The sequence below is a fragment of the Antechinus flavipes genome, chromosome 4 (assembly GCF_016432865.1).
Source record: "Antechinus flavipes isolate AdamAnt ecotype Samford, QLD, Australia chromosome 4, AdamAnt_v2, whole genome shotgun sequence".
Lineage (NCBI taxonomy): Eukaryota > Metazoa > Chordata > Mammalia > Dasyuromorphia > Dasyuridae > Antechinus > Antechinus flavipes.
Genome location: NC_067401.1, coordinates 144,013,741 through 144,034,997, shown reverse-complemented (window position 1 = coordinate 144,034,997; position 21,257 = coordinate 144,013,741). Strand labels below are relative to the sequence as shown.

The 21,257-nt window shown below is 34.0% G+C and overlaps 1 protein-coding gene across 3 annotated transcripts in view; it reads right to left on the bottom strand.

Annotated features, from left to right (window-relative positions):
- Window positions 1–21,257, bottom strand: part of EFCAB3 (EF-hand calcium binding domain 3) — a 169,587-nt gene that overhangs the window by 81,511 nt on the left and 66,819 nt on the right. The window contains exons 7-12 of one of the 3 annotated variants that reach the window (XM_051994931.1): window positions 19,844–19,897; window positions 18,326–18,427; window positions 10,354–10,407; window positions 9,547–9,651; window positions 7,438–7,491; window positions 4,481–4,582 (exon numbers count right to left, since the gene is read on the bottom strand). The exons of the other annotated variants lie outside the window; for them this stretch is intronic. Coding sequence (XP_051850891.1) covers window positions 4,481–4,582; window positions 7,438–7,491; window positions 9,547–9,651; window positions 10,354–10,407; window positions 18,326–18,427; window positions 19,844–19,897 — 471 coding nt within the window. The remainder of the gene's footprint in view (window positions 1–4,480; window positions 4,583–7,437; window positions 7,492–9,546; window positions 9,652–10,353; window positions 10,408–18,325; window positions 18,428–19,843; window positions 19,898–21,257) is intronic. 3 annotated transcript variants of the gene reach the window in all.

The window sequence follows — 21,257 nt, the reverse complement described above, 5'->3', positions numbered from 1 at the left end:
TTTCTAGTTCTAAATATATTAGCAAACCATCCATGTATGAATATAGTGGGAATTTTGTCCATGTCCTTCCTGAAGCTTGCCATAGGTCTACCACCCAACTTGCTGGAAGCTTTCCTTGTCTTTTATTGAAATTATCACAATAACAGTGGAACAGTATGTTTATGTACTTGTTAACCCCTCAATCTTACTCTGTAATACTTATATTTAACTCTTGTCTTTCTAGTTTCTCATTGGTTATATGTTATAATTTGGTAATAACTACAAAACATCTCTTTATTCCCCTGACTATCTGATATTCATTTTTAAAATATTGGAATGTGTGATATTCCATGTCTTGCTAGAAGTAATACTGGCAGACTATTTGTATTAAAAACATGCCTTTGTTTTCACTAGTAACTGGAATTTTATATTTTTCAGAGCCAGTATAGCCTATTGTCTCCTTCTGAGAAGAACTGGTCCATCTTTGTTCTTTCTCCCAGATATATTTACTCAGAGACAAGCTGTATAAGTTTGTGACATAAAGGCATGTAATGATTTGTGAGATCTTCATCAACTTGGCCTTCTCAGTTTGGATTGTCTGTAAAAACTCTTGAGTGGTTACAGAGCTCTCCCAGGAGGCTCTGCAATATTCCAGTTTTTGATGCAACTAGCAAAATTTCACCCAAAGAGGACAATTTGGAAGACTTTCACTATCCACTAAGAAACTTACTTTACCTTGGACTCCTCATGGCATCTTCTTTATCATAATGGTGAATGCCTTTCTTCACTGTATAGATCCTGATTTTAGATATGAGGTGTAGTGAATAGAGCATATGAGTCACGGAGTAAGGAAGATCTGAGTTCAAATCTGGCCTGAGACCCTCAATTAGGTGGGTGACACTGGGTAAGTAGTATAATCCTGTTTGCTTCAGTCATGTAAAATGGGCTGGAAAATCAAATGGCAGTTCACTCCAGTATCTTTGCCAAGAAAATCCCAAATGAGGTCCGGGAGAGTTGGAAATTATTAAAATGGTTCCACAGGAAAAATGTCTTTGCTTATGTTTATGATCAAAATCACTGAACAGAGTTTTTCTGTTATATCTTTCAAGGAGCTTAAATTGAGTTTTAAATATGGACAGGAGAGCTTTGTTGGAAAAGAGACTCTTAAGTGATCTTTTGCTCAATCAAATTAAATACTTTTTCATAATTTGTAATCAATAATTAAATGGGATCTTATATTTTCTGCATCTTTTTGTCAGGTACAAAATGACAAAGATGTGGGCTATTGTTGACTATCTTTTAAAAAAAATGTATATACCTTTTTTATTATAGCTTTTTATTTACAAGATATGTGCATGGGTAATTTTTTAGCATTGACAATTGCAAAACCTTTTGTTCCAATCTTTCCCCTTCTTCCTCCCACCCTCTCCCCCAGATGGCAGATTGACCAGTACATGTTAAATATGTTAAAGTATAAGTTAAATACAATATATGTATACATGTCCTAATAGTTATTTTGCTGTACAAAAAGAATCGGACTTTGAAGTAGTGTATAATTAGCCTGTGAAGGAAATCAAAAATGTAGGTGGACAAAAATAGAGGGATTGGGAATTCTATGAGGTGGTTCATACTCATTTCCCAGAATTCTTTTGCTGCGTGTAGCTGGTTCAATTCATTACTGCTCTATTGGAACAGATTTGATTCATCTCATTGCTGAAGAGGGCCACGTCCATCAGAATTGATTATCATATAGTATTGTTGTTGAAGTATATTAATGATCTCCTGGGTCCTGCTCATTTCACTCAGCATCAGTTCATGTGTCTCTCCAGGCCTCTCTGAAATCATCCTGCTGGTCATTTCTTGGAGAACAATAACATTCCATAATATTCATACACCACAATTTATTCAGCTATTTTCCAAATGATGAGCATCCACTCAGTTTCCAGTTTCTGGCCACTACAAAGAGGGCTGCCACAAACATTCTTACACATACAGGTCCCTTTCCCTTTTTAAAAAGCTCTCTGGGATTAAGACACTGCTGCTGGGTCAAAGGTATGCACAGTTTGATAACTTTTTGAGCATAGTTCCAAATTGTTCTCTAAAATGGCTGGATGTATTCCCAATTCCACCAACATTGTATCAGCATCTCAGTTTTCCCACAAACCTCTAACATTCTGCATTGTCTTTCCCTGTGTTGATTATCTTTTGCAAGCACCTCCTTGTTCCTAATAACCTCAAGAAAAATGCTCTTTAATTGTGTATAGATGATTCATATAATGATTTTGTATTGGTAGAAAAGCAGGCATAGGTTAGTAACTGTTGATGTTATTAGTATTGTTACTAAGGTATATTTTTCATATCTCCCCTCTCTTTCAGGTACCTTTATATACCAGATGTCCCCAAAATCAATATAGTTTATAGCCATTCAAACTGAAAATTGCACTAAAAGTTTGGGGATGATCTCTTTATCCAAACAGTTTTGCCTCCTTTAGAACAAATAATACTCTATACATCTGGTCCAATTGACCATCTATTCTCATCTTTGTTTTCTTTAATGCTATTTATATCCCTATATTTTCTTATCCTTGATTGTGATGTTTGGTTACAAGAATTCTATCTTTACTACTCTTCACAATTTGTGACAGTAATCATTAGACATCTTTTTATTTTCTGTTATTTATTCTTCTATATTTATCCTTAAATACACTAGAGATCCCATTAAAGAGAGTCCATATAAAATTTTCTTTAAATTGGTATTACCGGGACAGCTAGGTGGTACAATGGATAGAGCACCAGCCCTCAAGTGAGGAAATCTAGCCTCAGATACTCAATACTTCCTAGCTGTGTGAACCTGGCAAGCCACTTAACCCCAACTTGCCTCAGCAAAAAAAAAAAAAAAAAATTGGTATAATTTTTGATAGTTGTATTATGCTTTATTAGACAATATTGCATTATATCTATGTCCATTTTTTCCATAAAAATCTACCAACAAATTCAGTATCTAAAACTAACATTTGTCATATTTCTTTATTTGGCATGTAAGTCAAATATTTCCAGACTTTGGTGCTTACTGAGCTCATTTGGTTTTCCTTTCATGGTAATAGATTTAGAATAATTAAAATTTTGCTTTTTAATGGCCATCCATGTATTTTTTTGATGTCTATTTTTCATTTTCATTATTAATCTTTCTTTAAATAATTCAAGATTTTGTTGTTTAACCCATATACCTCATTCTCACTATTATGTTGATGACTTTATATTATTTTAGCTATTCTTTATATATCATATCCAATATCATATCTAAAATATTATAATAAAATGATAATGTTGTATATTTATATTCTGATATTTTTCTTGACAAAGCAGTGGTCTTATGGTTCACATCCAATCCAGTGACTATTCAACATCCATAATAAATACTTTCTAACCTTTTAAGAAATAATCCATTTCTTTTAGTGTTCACCAATCTCAATATCTTCAATTATTTTGAAGAAACTATGAATGCAAAAAGCTTCTACATAGTCTAGAAATATCTGGTGTGTTTCTTTCATTTATTGTGAATATTTAGCTTTTATTCTACAATATGATGACCAAATATTCCATGAAATTATGTTTCTTGTTGCCTTTTGATGTGATAAGACCAACTCAACCAGTTTCTCCTTTACATCTTCAAGCCATTTAACTGTATGACTATAGTTTTCATTTAGTTGCAAAGTGATTTACAAATTCATTTTATCTCTCAAAATTACCTGGTGAGGCAGATATTATCATTTTCATTTCCCAGTGAAGAAACTTGGCACAATCAGAGCTTAAGAAACTTTCTTAGAGTTACACAGTCAGTCAATGCCTAAAGCCACATTTTATCTGTTTTTCCTGATACTACACACAGCATTTTATCCACAGTATCACCAGAATATCTCAAGGGCCAATTACTTTTGATTTCACTTACTCAAAAATGCCCATTTTGAAAATGCTTACTTTCTCCAAGTTAGAAGGGAAGCAAAAATTATTCTATCCTATCCATGGAAGTAACAGCTTATATTTATATTTCAGCCCTTGATTCCCAATCTAGTCCTCCTTTCCATGACATCCTACTTCTTTGAAGTGATATGAGAAGTCCTTTTAACAATAGTCCATGCAAAGTGTAGAGAAACTGTGAAATAGTGTGAAATTCCCAAATCTAAAGGAAACCATTACCAATTATTTCTAGATTGATTGGAGCAGCAGTTTAGATTTGTCTTCCCAGAATCTAATATAGCACAAGGAAATACTAATTATATTTCTGTAGGTACCTGTGAAACTTTACAAGTTCATTACCATTCCTTAGGTTTCTTAGATGCTAAAATGGTCTAATCTTCCACTGATTAGCCTTTATGCTTACCCTGACATTGAAGAATTCTAGAGAGTAGACTGAGGCATCTTTTTATAGAAAGTATCAGACATTTTCACACAATCAAGCACAAGTTCCCCTCATAACCTTAGTGTAATCTAGAATACTTACCATCAATTAGCAGGTCTTTCAGGAGATCTTCATATTCATCTTCTGTGAGTCTGATGCCCATGTCCTTCAGAAAATCTTTTAGGTTGTAAGCATCAATATTTTCTGTTTGCCAAAGATGAAAATGATGAAAGACAGGAATGTGAGAACTAGTATATATGTACATACACATATATATATATATATATATATATATATATATATTATATATATATATATATTATATATATATATATCTAGTGTCTCCACAGTGAGAGTCCTTATCATCTCCAAATTCAACAAGAAGAGAAGAGTTGTTATTTGAGGTGAGTCTACATATAAACTATGGAAATCACTTAGGCCTTTAGAATTAGAAATTTTCCTTTCTGGTTCACATTTGATTGAAGAATCAATGGTCATCAGTTGTCTGGTGAACAGTGCCAAATAGTGATGCTTTAAGTTGCATGGATGTAGATAATAAATAGGGTTTGATTTTTTTTTTTTTGCCTTTATCCCAAATGTTTTGATTTTTATGAATGTAATCCCACACACTTCACCACTGCTTTGGATGATGTTGTCTGTCTCAATCTTAGGAAAAATAGATCCAGAAAATGTTACATTATAGAAAATTTAGAACTTGCTACAAAAGAAACAGAAGAGAATCTAGGAAGCTTGCAAATATATTTAAATAGAGTGATGATCATTTTATAATTCATCCACGATAGGTGGAATTAATGTCATAGTTGTTATCTAGGACTCCTGAGTCTTTGTCCCTGTGACGAAAGGACCCCAAAACTCTACGAAAACTCCTTGAAGGACAGATTCTCCTTAAATCCTGCCTCTGTAACGACTCCACCCCAGGACAAATAGCTTCATTCTGTTACCTAGGTGGGGCTAGTTGAGTCCAGAATTGGAGAGATTCTAACCCTATTGAATTAGAGAAACACCCATTCAATTCTAAGATTTTCTATTCAATATTTCAGCTCAAACTTTACCCACCAGTCCTCATCTGGAGCTGGCCTCGGCTCATAGCCAAAGACTTCTATTATAAAAATGGCAATTTACAACCCAATCCTCGCAAAGTACCTAACATGACATGTTATGCCCTGCTATGTCAAAGAAACCTCTGCTCCCTGGAATGATATTCTCTTTCAACATTACCCTCTCTTTATATTCCTCACCTATTTCCCTAAATAGGGAAATAAAAAGTTTAAAAGACTTTATATCTCTGTGTTGGGATCTCTCTACTAGAAATTTTGCTTCTCTGTCAGGACCTTGCCACTAAGGAATTCAGCCTTTCTGTTCATGCATAGGAAAGGCTGACTTCCCAATTCCTATAATAAACTTCTTTTTATCAGTTTTAGCTTTTTGATTTGTAAATTTCTTTACCAAGGACCTCTGTGCCGCCAGAAAGGGGGTTCCCACAACTTCCTACCCTATGCCAATCCTAAAGGGAATTTAGGGGAACCAAACCACTTCATTTGCTTCCCTGAACCCCAAAACTGTCACTAACCTCATCATTTAACTCCAGGACCACCAGGAATCCTAATCTCATCTTTGGTTCCCTGAATCTAATCCCATCACCTTCATCCCATGCCATATCTAAAAAATTCCTGAATTTTGGTATTTTTTTCCTCCCTAAAGCCTTTCAAATCCATCTTCTTTCCTCTTTATTCACAAAACCACAACCTTAAGTTCAAGTCATGGTACATCATTCCTTGAAGAGATGTTATAATGGCACCTTAATCAGTGTCTCCCTGCTCCAATTGTCCTTCCTCCTCTAATTCCTCTTCCACACAGTTGCCAAAGTAATGTTCTTTAAGCATATATCTACTGATTGTGTAACTCAGTAAACTCCCCTGGTTCCTTATTTCTCCTGGATCAAATACTTCTAAATCTCAATATATTTTAGAACCTGGCCCCAATCTATTTTTCCCTTGCCTAGCTTCCATACACGGCCTTCCATGTCTCTCTACTATCTTACTAGCTGCCCCCCCCCCCCCATTCTCTTCCTCCTTACTTTCATCTCAGAATCTTTCTTTTCCTTCATAATAAACCACAATCTCTGTTTCCTATGAAGAAGTTTTCCTGATTGTTGACGTCCTGCTCCAAGAGTGATAAGGGTGTGAAAATGAGGGAGCCAGGTGAAAGACTTCCTTATGAAATCTTCAAACGTATTGGTCAGAGATAAATAAATATATATGATTCTAATGCTTATAAAGCCAATAATAAAGTACACTCTTTGATATTCTGTATCTTTTCTAACAAACCCAATCTACTGAGATGCAAATGATTAACCCTGAATTTTGGCCACTTCAACAGAGATGTAAATAATCGTAATATATATCAGAGCGAAATTATCATACCAATGTTCTCAAGTATATTTCTCCCAAATGCCTTTACTCTCCACTGTGGACTGCTTTTCCCGTCCTAAGTTCAAAGATATGTCTTTGATCTATTATGTAGCTGAGTTTGCATTTTACTTCACAGTCAAGAGGATCTTTATTAATGTATTAAAGTAGGGTGTCTGCTATAGTAAATGGGAAGGGAAATCCATGAGCCTAGTTACTGTAAGTTTCAAAACCTAAGATGGATTCTTACCTTCTGGACCTCTACATTCCACTTATTCCATTACTGCTAGTGCCCTTCCTCCCAAATTATGTTATATTTATTCTTCATTTATTTATATATTTCTCCCAAAAGAAAGCAACTTCCTTCCGAGATGGGATCCCTTCATTGTTTTTGCGTTTCTTTTTCCAGTGCCTAATACAAATCTAATAAGCAACTAATAAATATTTATAAGTTGATTATCTCTGTCAGTGCAGGTCAACAAATTATCTTTATATATATTATTTAGGAGCCTGCCTGCAAGTGAAAGTAACCTGCCCTACACAGCTAGTTAAGTGCTTCCTTTCACAGGTTTTTCTGAAAAAACGTGATGTTGATATTCACCTATCTTCTCCTTATAAATTCTCACTCACCTTCAATATATTTCACCTTATTCATAACTTCATTGAGGGCAACATTTCCATCAGCTGTAAGATAAAGCACAAGCGAGACAGAGACCTGGGAATGCAGAACCTCACAAAAATTACATTATATTATATTCTAAAATTATGAGATAAGCCAGAGGAATTTAACATTTTTCTCTGAATTCACTCAATCGCTTTGGAATTTTATCCTATTTTCTCTAGATGTTTCTTTAAAATAGTCAGCTAAGAAATGAAGATAGCTCTCAATCTGCAAATTGATAATAATAATAATAGTAATGGTTGGCATTTACATAGGGCTTTAGGGGTTTTTAAGTGCTTTTCAAAGACTGACTCATTTTATATTTATAACAATCCTGAGTGACTGCTGTTATCATCTCCATTTTACAGATGTGGATGCTGAGGTTCAGAGAGGTTAAATGACTTGTCTAAGTGACACAGCTAGTTCATATCTAAGGCTCTGATTTCAGGTCTCCCTGACTCTGCATCTAGAGCTATACATACTGTACCTTTAAAATACCTCACACAATCATTCAGGATCTTCTCTTCTCTTTGCTACTGAACATCAGAAGAAACTTCTAATAGGACATTTTATTTAGGCATATGAGGTTTGGGACATTTTGGCAGTAAGATAGAACAGGCCATTTTCTATCTCTTGGCCTCCATTTTCTCCTTCATAAAATGAAGGGACTAGATAGACTGTCGTTTCCCAACACAGATGTGATATGATACTATGAACTAAGAAGCAGCCTTTAAAAAAATAGTACAAGGAAAAGAAGAGCTAGTTTTTTCTTTCAATATTCTGAGCATAATCTTGTTTGTGATTAACATTTTATGTATCTTTGCTTTCTCTCTAATTGGTTAAGTATAAGACATATTGTCTATGAGGAAACAAATATATAATTTTATTATAAAAATATTATACTTAAATAGCAATTAAATGATTCAGGTGGAAATATGTATGGCCTCAGTAGAACAACATTTCCATTTAGAAGGATAACTTTGTTAAAAGCCCAGAAACTGAAGTATTGAACTAGAGGGGAAGTTTATGCTCTTCAAGTCAAATATGTGATAAAGGACAATTAAACCTTACAATAATAACCCTGTGAGATCTTTGCTACAGGAATCATTACCAGTTGTATACACTCTAAATGTCATCTTCAACTCTTTCCTTACCCCTCCTTTTCACATCTAGTCAATTGCTAAGACTTCTACAATCTTTCTGCTTGCATCTCTCAACCCACATTGTGTATTTGCATGTGTCAATTTAATTTAGATATAGTATTCACTTTTGTTTTGGTGAGCTCAAATGACTCTCAAAGGCAGCCTAAGATATGAGAGCAGATTTACAAAATGTGTTGGGAGAGGGAATACATTGAAAGGTCATGGATTCCTGAAGGATTGAAAAATTCATATTCTTTGTCAAGTGTAGGACCCCATTCACAAACACGTGTGTAAATATGTAAATATATACTTATACATTTTATATACACATATAAATATATATCAAAATTTATATCTATTTTTACTGTAATTATGAATTTTGGCCCATTTGGAGGCTCTGTTTAGTCTTTTAATATGCAGGACAATTTTTAGGAAGTTTATAACATACATGTCTTCCATAACCATGATGAAATCAAAATTTTTAGACACTCTACTAGCAAATCATCAGTTGCTTCCTTTATAAGATCATTGAGGCTAAGTAGATAAGAGATCATCTTCAGAAAGTGGAGTCACATATTAGATGATTTTTTTCTTATTTTGGCTAAAAAAAGATGATAAGATATAGACATACTTAGGTTACAGTCTGCTCAGTCTATTTAGACTGTGAAAACAGGGATCATTTGAAATAATAATAGCAGCTGATATTTACATAAAACTTTTAGTTTTGCAATACTGTACATATATGCACATTTATAAATATATATTCAAATGTATGTATATAATATATATAAGTATATATATTCTAATTTGATTCTCAGAACAACATTATATAGCAGGAATTATTACCATATTCCCATTTTACAGATAAGAAAAGAGAGGTCAATTGAGGAGAAATGACTTGTTCAGACTCACACAAGGAAGTGATTAAATGCTTACCATCAACTGGCTGGTTACTCAAAAGTTCTTCCATTTCTTTATCTGTGAGCTGGATTCCCATCTCTCCCAGAACTTTGTCCAGATTGTCAATGTTAATTTTCCCTCCTTTAGAAATAAGAAAATTGAATACTGTAATCAATAAAGCACTCATTAAGTTCTTTTTATGTTTGACACTGTACTAAAGCATAGGAATTCAAAACCAAGTCAAGTCAACAAACATTTCTTTAAGAGATTACTGCATATGAGGTAATGTCTTAAAGTCCTGATAATAAAAGGAAAATCAAAAGCATTGCCTCTACCCTCAAGGAGTTCAGTCTAATGTGATAATTGAGATAAATTAGAAAAATATGGAATTGTGCCCAAGACTAACAGATTATATAATGCCTACATGTAAATTTAACCATTATATGAATTTCAAAACTGGATTCGTGATTCCTAATTTGAGTTTGAGATAATACAAATTTCTAAGGACACACATGGAGACTAATTGGGAGAATTTGGAGGATATGTTTCTGTGATACTGGTCCAAGAGAGACTGACAAATATTTTGAGAGAAACCTCCGTAGTACATAGTAAGGAATGAATTGGTCAGGGCTGATGAATTCTGGCAAAGCAGACAGCTAATGTTTTGGCCAAGATCTTTGAAGTTTTCTACAAATCTACAGGATTTGGTAAATTGCCTTCTCCAGGGTGGCTGTACATAAAGAAATGGAAATCATGACAGAGGAACACTAAATCAATAAATTTCAAGAATAAGAGAATTCACATAATCACTGAGAACAAAAAAAACCACATTTTCCCACTCACCTTTCAGATTCTGTAGAGCATTCATTAAGTCTTTCAGATTCACTTTTCCATTGGCTATAAGAGAAGGTGCAATTCAGGTCACAGAGAAAGTAAAATAAAATTAAAATAATAGCACACAGTTCATCATTTTTTAAACCTAGCCTGTATAGACTGTTGTATTCCTTCTTTACTCCACCAAATGGGAATGAAGAAAGAAGAGGAGCTCTCAAGGGGACAAATCCATCCCCTTTTCATTAACCAAGATTCTTCTCTCTGACAACACAACTCATTGTAGTGAATAGAAGATTTATTTCAAAGAAACTTTTTGATTCAAACAGATATTACTACTACACAAAGTCTTGACTTGATTATCTTTTTACACGAAATTTTCAATCCAATGATCCAATGTGAGGTTTTCTTGATAAAGGAGCTCTTTCTGTCTCCAAATTATTTTACAAATGAGGAAATTGATGCAAGAGCACTTAGGTAAATTGTCCAGCATTACCTATCTCATTAGTGTCTAAGGCCAAATTTGAAATAAGGAAGATGTGACTTATTGACTCTAGCCTGGCAATCTATCCATTGCATCATCTAGTGGTCCCTAAAGAGAACCCCAGGTCATAAAAATAAAAGTATAAATAGAAAAATATATCCATACGCCAGTCATGTATGAAAATTTTTATCTTGTTCTGCCCCTCTATTCTGTAACTTTTCTGGCAAGTGATGAATATTAAGATTCATTACCAGTCTTTTGAAGTTAGAGTTCATTATTTTAATCTTAAGTCTTTCAAAGTTGCTTTTCTTTTTGAAGTAATTATTTTATAAAATTTTCTTGGCTCACTTCAGTCAGTTTCAGTTCATAAAAGTCTGCCTTTGTTTCTCTGAAACTATCCTTTGTACTTTTTCTTATGGTGTAATAATATTCTATTGCATTTATATATTTTAATTTCCTTAGCTGTTCCCTCAGTTGATACACACCTTTTACATTTCCATTTATTTACTATAACAAAAAGTGCTGCTATACAGTTTTTTCTACTTATGGGTCCAGTATGTGTTTTTTTGATTTCTTTAAGGACATAAACAAACCAGCATTGTATAGCTGAGCCAAAGGGTGTAAAAAGTTTACTTATTTTATTGCTATAAGATCAAATTGCTTTCCAGCATGTTGGATCAATGTTATGAGCCAGAACTTGACACAAGGAGATAACTCAATGGAATTGATGGAAGCAATGCTTGTGTGCTTGGGTTTGCAGCATCTTTAAGAGTTTACACATTAGAGCTCACAGGAGTTCATAAGTACAGGAGATACACAAAGTTAACTTTGTTACTTTGTGAATTCATACCTCCCCATAATCCCACTCTCGGAGGAGGAGTCAATCTTTGAGTTTACATCTCTAAAAGAGCATAAAAAAGAGCTTCAGTTAGTCAATCAGCCAGTCAGTTCGGAAGATTGCCAGGAGTTGGAATTGAGCTAGAGGTAGAAGCTGGCAGAGGCAAAAGACTAACAACGAGAGCCCTCGGAACCAAAGAAAGCTCAAGTCAGTCAGTTTGGGAGATTGACAAGCTAGAGACTGCAGTCGAGCAAAACGAAGGATTCAGAGGAATAGAACCAAGATTCAGAGGGAGCTGGAGGAGACAAAGGACAAGCTGCAAGAGCTCTTGGAACCAAGGAGTAAGAGAGGTCTCTAAGAAAACTAACCGAGCTATATTGAAAAAGACAATAAAAGATTTGAACTTTTAACACCTGGCTGCATTTGGAGTGATTATTACTCTAACCGAAACTAAGGCTGCCTCCAGAGAACCTCCCCAAGAAACCTGCTCCCAGAGAACCATCATGTATTATAAAAAAGAAGAGAACACCACAGATCAATTCTCAGCTTCACCAAGAGTTAATTAAAATACTTATCTTCTATGGACCTCTCAAATTTTTCTGAATAAGTATAATATTTCCTCTTCTTTTTATTATGTGGACATGACCCAAACATGAGCAATTTTTACCTATTTAATTAATTGTATCTTTTAAAAAATTAAGGTTATTTTTATATTTGTGTGCATATAATTTCTTTTTCAATCTCAGAAGCTAAACTTCAAAATATTGCATTTGTAAAGTTATTTTACCTATTTTAAAGTTTTCTTCCTTTATGTTGTTAGTAACACAAAGAAAGTTTGGAAATTTGCATAGTTTTAATTTATTTTTTTTATTTTGCTGCAGTTTTTAATTTTTAAATTGTTTTTAGTTTAATTGTTAGGCTCCTCTAAACAAATTTTCTTATTTGTAAAAAAAGCTAATTTTTTTCTTTTACTTGTAGCTCTTCAGTTTATTTATTTATTTATTTGATACAATAGGTGGAATTACATCAAATAATAAAGGTGACTACTGACATCCTTGCTTTATCCCTATGTTATTTGGAACAGCTATATATCATCCTAGGACATCTTAGGACAGCCCCATTTTTTGCCAAATAAAATGCATACTTTCAAACAGAAAAGCTGACAGAGGGAGATTCCCTCATAATCAAATACATCTCTTTTGGAGTCCCTTAAAAAGATGCAGAAGGCAAAGTGCTAAACTTGGAATCTGAAATCTGGGTTTAAATTAAATTAAATAAATCATATGATAAATAATTGTGTAACTTTAGACAAATCCCTCAACTTTGCTGTCTCAGTTTTATTATCAACAAAATGAGAAGATTTGACTTGATGACTTTTAAGGTCCCTTCTAGTTCTATATATTTGCTAAAATATATATATCTTCTTGATGACTTTTAAGGTCCCTTTCTAATTCTATATAAATTAGCAAACCATCCATGTCTGAATATCATGTGACTTTTGTCCATGTTCTTCCTGAAGCTTGCCATAGGGCTACCACCTAACTTGCTTGGAGGTTTCCTTGCCTTATACTGTTATTATCAAGATAACAGTGGAGCACTCTCGTTATCTACCTGTTAACCCTTCACCTTTACCCTGTGATAACCATATTTAACTCCTGTTATTCCTAGTTTCTCATTGGTTATGTGTTATAGTTTGGTAATAACTATAAAGCATCTTTCTGTTTCCCTGTATGTGAAATTCATTTTTAAATTTTGGGAAGGGTGATAATCCATGTCTGCGTTACTTAGTGTTAGTGTTAGAAATAACACTGGCATAACATTTGTATTAAAAATGGGCCTTTGTTTTCACAGGAAACTTGGTGTAATTAATGGAGTTTTACATTTCCCAAAGCTAAAATATAGTCTACTAGCTCCTTCTGGGAAGAACTAATCCATCTTTGTCCTTTCTCCCAGATAAACTTGCTCAGGGACAAGCTGTCTTAAGTTTGTGATATAAAGACATGTCATGATTTGTGTAATAGAAATTCTTTCTCTACTTGGTCTTCCCATTGTGGAGTGTTTGTAAAAATTCTTGAGTGGTTACAGAGCTCTCCCAAGAAGCTCTGCAATATTCAATTTTTGATGCAACTAGCAAAATTTCATCTCCAAAGAGGACCTCCTGGAAGACTTTACTATTTACCAAGAAACTCAATTTACTTTGGATTCTCCATGGTATCTCCTTTATTACAGTGGTGAATCTTTTCACTTATAAATCCTGACTTTAGATATGTGGTATAGTGAATAGGACACGTGAGTCATGGAATAAGGAAAACCTGAGTTCAAATCTGGCCTCAGACACTTAATTAGATGTGCAACACTGGGCAGTGTAATGTTGTTTGCCTCAGTCATGTAAAATGGGCTGGAAAATCAAATGGCAGTTCACTCCAATATCTTTGCCTAGAAAATTCTAAATGAGGTCCAGGAGAGTTGGACAGAATTGAAATGACTCAATAGGGAATATGTCTTTCTTTATATTTATGATCAGAAGACCACTGAAAAGGGTTGTTCCTGTTGTATCTTTCAAGGAACCCAAATGATTTTTGCACATAGACAGGAGAGCTTTGTTGGAAAAGAGATTTTCAAGTTCAACCAAATAAAATGCTTTTTCATGATTGTCAAGCAGTAATTAAAATGGAATCTTATATTCTCTGCATCTGTCAACTACAAAATGACAAAGATGTGGCCATTGCTGACTATTTTTTGCAAACACCTATTTGATCCTTATTAAACCCTCAAGAAAGATACTCTTTAATTGTTTATATATGGCTCATATAACAATTTTTTGTTAGTGGAACAGTAGGCATAGGTCAGTGACTATTGATGTTTTCTCAGTCATCTGTTTATTATTATTATTCAATTTATCAATAAGATATATATTTTTAATATCTTCCCTCTATTTCAGATTCCTTCATAAGTGTCCCAAAAGTCTTTGTATAGTTTATTGTAATTTAAGCTGAAAACTGCACTAAGGCTTTTGGGAGGGTCTCTTTAATTATAATTATGTCTCCTTTAAAACAAATAATACTTTCTCTGTTCACTTGTTCCATTGAGCATATATTCTCATCTTTGTTTTCTTTAATGCCCATTTTTATCCCTCTTATATAATCTTATGCTGAATTGTAATGTTTAGTTACAAGCATTCCATCTTCACTACTCTTCATAATTTATTATACTAATCATTAGACATCTTTGCATGCTCTTTTACTTATTGTTTTATATTTATCCTTAAATGCATTAGAGGTTTTATTAGAAGGATTCCATACAAAGTTTTTTTTTTAAATTGGTATAACTTTTGACATTTTCACCATGCTTTATGAGACAATATTTCTTCATATCTATGTCCATCATTTTTCTCCTTGAAATTTACTAACAAGTTTACTATCTAAAATTAATGTTGATATGTTTCTTCACTTGATATATGAGTCAAACATTTCCTGACTAAAGTGCTTACTGGGCTCATTAGTTTTCCTCTTGTGGCAATAGATATATAATGGTTAAAGTTCTGCTTTTTAATGGCCATCCAAGTATTTTTTGATATTTATTTTATATTTTCATTATTAATCCTGGTTTAAATAATTCCTAATTATCATATGCCATATGTCTTTTCCCACTGTTATGTTCATAACTTAATATTATTTCATATATTCTTTATGTGTCATATTCAAACATCATATTCAAAATATTGTAATAAAAAGTTTTGTATTTTAATATTCTGAATTTTTTTCTTGATAAAGCAGTAGTGCTGTTGTTCACAGCTCATCCAGTGATTACTCAACATCCATAATAAATACTTTCTAACTTGTTAAGAAATAATTTATTTCTTCTGCTGTTCATCATTCCCAATAGTGCCAATTCTTTTCTTGAAGAAAAAAATTCGTTTCTTGCCCAACCTGTCTCCCAAGCTACTCTAAATTATTTTAAATAATGACTCTAAACAAATTTTAGAGCATCAGAACACCCCAAAAGATGGAGTAGAACATTTTCCAGCTGAAGGCACCTTAGAAAATCAGCAGAAAAGGTCTGTGGAACCAAAGTGGGAGCCTAGCATGTAATCCCAGCCCAAGTTGCACTATCGTAGACCTGGCCCTATCCCCAGCCACAGACCTAGCCTTGCCTGGCCCAGTCTGGACCCTAAGACCAACAAAGAGTTAAAAGCCTAGGAAAAGGCTAGGAAAATGAGCAGGCAACAGAAAAAGTTTCTGACTATCAAAAATTATTATGGTGACAAGGAATATCAAAACAGTCAGAAGATGATAAAGTCAAAGCCCCTATGTCCAGAGCCTTCAAGAAAAATAAGAATTGGGCTCAGATCAAGGAATAGCTCAAAAGGCATTTGGAAAATCAAGTAAGAGAGATAGAGGAAACAGTAGAGAAAGAATTGAGAATAATTCAAAAGGAAATGTAATGAAGAGAAGAATGCCTTAAAAAACAAAATTGGCCATTTGGGAAAGGAGGTACAAAAGATCACTGAGGAAAATAATTTCTCAAAAAGTAGAACTGAGCAAATGGAAGCTTCATGAGAAATCAAAGTATAATAACACAAAACAAAAAAGTGAAAAATGTGAAATATCTTATTGGGGAAACAATTCATCTGGAAAATAGATCCAGAAGAGATAATTTTAAAATTATTGGTGTATCTGAAAGTTATAATAAAAAAAGGGCTGGACATAATCTTTCAAGAAATTATCAAGGAAAACTATCTTGATATTCTAGAACCAGAACATAAAATTGAAATTGAAAGAATCCACTGATCATCTCCTAAAAGAAATTCCAAAATGAAAACTCCCAGGAATATTATAATCCCAGAACTCCCATGTCAAGGAGAAAATGTTGCAAACAATTAGAAAGAAACAATTCAAGCATAGTGGAATCATAGTCAGAACAACATAGGTTTTAGCAGCTTCTACATTAGAGTTTGGAATGTGATATTCTGGAGCAAAGGAGCTAGGATTACAATCAAAAATCATCTACCTAGAAAAACTATATATAATTCTTAAAAAGAAATGGTGGTCATTCAGTGAAATACAGGATTTTCAAACATTTGTCATGAAAAGATCAGCCCTGAATGGAAAATTTGATTTTCAAATACAGGACTCTAGAGAAGCATAGGAGGTAATTAGGAAAGTGATATATAAGGGATGTAATATAGTTTATCTCTTTACATTCTTATATGGGAATATGATACTTATAATTCATTAAAACTTTTTCATTATTATGGCAGTTAGAAGGAGTATATATAGACAGAGGGCACAGATGTGAGTTGAATATGAAGGGATAAAATAATGAAATTAAGTGATGAGAGAGTATTATACTAGGAGAAAGAAAAAGGGAGAAGTGGAATTTATCTGCCATAAAAAGAGGCAAGCAAAAGCTTTTATAGTCGAGGGGAATAGGGGAAAGAAGAGGGGGAAGAAAAGAGGAAAAAATTGAAACATATTGTCATCAGAATTGACTCAAGAAGAAATAACATACAAACTCACTATCTTACCCTGGGAAAGTGATAAAAGAGAGGGTGTATTGGGGAAGGGACTGATCAGTGTTCAAAACGCTTTTTGAGGAGGGTCAAAGTGAAAGGAGAAAGAATAAGTGGGGGGAAATACAGTTAGCAATAATAATTGTAAAAATAATTTCAAAGCAAGCTTCTCTGATAAGGCCTTATTTCTCAAACATAGAAGGAATTGGGTCAAGTTTATAAAAAATAAGAGCCATGCTCCAATTGACAAATGATCAAAAGATATGATTTGTGCCCAAAGGGCTATAAATTCACGCATGTCCTTTGACCTAACAATGCCACTACTTGTCACGAATACCAAAAGAGTTTCAAGAAAAAAAAATTACTTACTTGTACAAAAAACAGTCAAAGCAACTCTCAGGGCAAAATAATTGGAAATTGAGGGGATGCCCATTAATTGGGGAATGGCTCAACAAACTGTGATGTGTGTTTATGATGGAATATAATAGATCTGTGGGAAATGATGAGCAGGATGCTCTCAAGACAAAAAATATAAAACCAAACCCTGGAATGTCCTTCATGAATTCAGGCAAAGTGAAATGTACTGTATACAGAGTAACAGCAATGTTCTGGGATGACCAGCTATGAATGACTGCTATTCTTAGTACTACAGTCATCAATGACTATTCTGAAGGACATATGATAAAAAAATCTTATCTATGCCCAGAGAAGGAACTGATTATTTCTGAATATAGATTAAAGCAGTCACTCTTTCCTCTCTCTCTCTCTCTCTCTCTCTCTCTCTCTCTCTCTCTCTCTCTCTCTCTCTCTCTCTCTCTCTGTCTCTGTCTCTCTCTGTGTGTCTCTCAACTTTTTTTTTTTTTTTGAGGGTTTTTATTTTCATTAGGGTAGGAGATCTTTGTTTTCTTTACAACTTGTCTTTTATGGAAATGTTTTGTATAATTGCACAAGTGGTTTCTTAATTGTGGGTAGGGATAAGGGAGAGAACCTAGAACACAAAAATTTTAAAACCAAATGTAAATATTTTGAAAGTAACTGGGGAAAAATAGTGAATAAATAAAATAGAGCAGAAACAAGTAAAAAAAGTATCAGACATTTTCACACACGCCCAGGTTCCGCTCATAGGCACAGTGTAATCTGGAATACTTACCATCAATTGGTAAGTCTTTTATGAGATCTTGATATTCCTCTTCTGTGAGTATGATCCCCAAGTCCTTCAGCAAGTCTTTTTCGTTTTGAGCATCAATATTTTCTGTTCATAAAAGATGAGAATGATGAAAAATGGGAATGTGGGGAATATCTAGTGACTCTAAAATGGGAAAGATAAACATTCGACTCTTATTGTCTCCAAATTCAATAAGGAGAGGAGATTTATTATTCAAGGTGAGTCTACATATAAATTATGGAAAGTCAGGTGTTCAGAATTAAAAATTTTTCTTCCTGGTTCAGGCAAATACATTTGGGTTGAATGAATACTGGGGAATGTGAACTGGGCATCAGACAGTTGTCTGATGACCAGTGCCAAATAGTGATGCTTTAAGTTGCATGGATGTATTTAATAAGTAGGGTCTGATTATCTTTGCCTTTATCCCAATTGTTTTGATTCTTCTGAATGCAATCCATACTTTACCAATGGCTAGGTGATCTAGAATGTTGTCTGTCACAATCTTAGGAAAAGTATAGAGCCAGAAAATATTTTACATCATAGGAAATTCAATACTTGCTAGAAAAGAAACTGAAGAGAATCTAAGAAGCTTGCAAATGTATGTAAATAGTGATGACCATTTCATAATTTATCCACAACAGATATTGTTGATGTCACAATTGTTATCCTAGACTCCTAAGTCTTTCTCCCTACATCCCACGCCATATCGAAAAAATGCCTGAATCTTGGCATTTTTCCCTCCATAAAATCTTTCAAATCTACCGTCTTTCCTCTCTATCCACACAACCACACCTTAAGTTCAAATCATGGCCCATCACTGCTTGAAGAAATGTTACAATGGCACCTTAATTGGTGTCTCCCTGCTTCAATCTCCCCCTCGAATTCTTCTTCCACACAGTTGCCAAAATAGTCTTCTTTAAACACATATCTACTGATCATGTCTTGGATCAAATTCATAAACTCCCATTTCTATGGATTTTAGAACCTGGCCCCAATCTGTCTTTCCCTTGCCTAGCTTGTGTTCCTCACACATGGCCTTCCATATCTCTTTCTTATCTTACTAGCTGCTCCCCATTCTCCTCCTCCTTACTTCCACTTCAGAATAAATCACAATCTCTGCCTTCTATGAGGAGGCTTTCCTGATTCCCCCACTGTTAGAGCCCTCCCTCCCAAATTATGTTGTACCTATTCTGCATATATATGTTTCTCCCAAGAGAAAGCAACTTCCTTCCGATATGGGACCACTGCATTGTTTTTGCCTTTGTTTCTCCAGTGCCTAGCACAGATATAATAGGCAACTAATAAATGCATGCAAGTTGATTTTCTCTATCAGTGCAGGTCAATTATCTTTATATATACTGTTTATATATATGTCTACAAGGGAAAGTAATTTGCCCCACACAGCTAGTAAGGGCCCCACTATGTCATGCTTCTTTTCATGGGTTTTTCTGAAAAATGTGATGTTGACATTCACCTACCTTTTCATTATAACTTCACACTCACCTTTAATATATTTCACTTGATCCATAACTTCATTGAGGGCAACATTCTCATCAGCTGTAAGATAAAGCACAAGTGAGACAGAGACTTGGGGATGCAGAACCTCAAAAAATTATATTACATTACATTCTGAAATTATGAGATAAGTCAGAGGAATTTAACATTTTTCTCTGAACTCAATCAATTACCTTGGAATTTTATCCTATTATCTCTAGATGTTTCTTTAAAATAATTAGCTAAGAAATGAAAAAAAATTCTCAATGTGTAAATTGATGATAATAATAGTAATAGTAATGTAGCATTATTTTCATAAGAATTTAGGGGTTTCTAAATATTTTTCATAGACTGACTCATTTTATTTTCACAACAATCCTGAGTGACTGATGTTATTATCATGTCCATTTTACAGATGTGGATGCTGAGGCTCAGAAAGGTTAAATGACTTGCCTAAGAAGCACAGCTAGTTCATGTCTAAGATTCTGTCTTCAGGTCTCCCTGACTCTTCATCTAGACCTATACATACTGTACCATTAAGATACCTCACACAATCATTCAGGGATCTTCTCTTTGCTACTGAACACCAGAAGAACTTCTAATAGGACATTTTATTTAGGCATATGAGATTTGGAACATTTTGACAGTAATATAGAGAGAAATGGGCACTTCCTATCTCTTCTCCATTTTCTGCATTATAAAATGAAGGGACTAGACTAGGCCATGTCTGTGTCTCCTGCCAGTATGCTCCTGTGGACTAAGAAACTGCCTTTTTTAAAAAAATAACACAAGGAAAAGATATGCTAGGTTTTTTCTTTCAATGTTCTGACCACAATCCTGTATGTGGTTAATATTTCATGTATCTTTGCTTTCTCTAATTGGTTAAGTGTGAAACAGATATTGCCTATGAGGAAACAAATATATAATTTTATCATAAATTATTATGCTTACATAGCAGTTAAATTCAGGTGGAAATAAGTATGGCGCCAGGAGAAGAACAATTCCATTTAGGAGGATCACTTTGTTAAAGGCCAGAAATTGAAGCACTGAATTTAGAGAAGATGTTTATGCTATTCAAGTCAAATATGTGATAAAGGACAAAATTAAGTCTTACAATAATAACCCTGTGAGAACTTGGCTACAGGAATCATTAACAGTTGTGTATACTCTAAATGCCATCTTCAACTCTTTCCTTACTCCCTTCTCTTCACATCTAGTCAAATGCTAAGATTCATTACTTTTCCTTTTACAGTCTCTCTGCTTGCACCTCTCAACTCACATTCACATTGTGCATTTGAAGATGTCAATTTAATTAAATACAGTATTCACTTTTGTTTTGAGGGGCACAAATGGCTGTCAAAAGCTGTATAAGAAATTAGAGAATATGTTGGAACAGGGAATATATTGTAGTCATAAGTTCCTG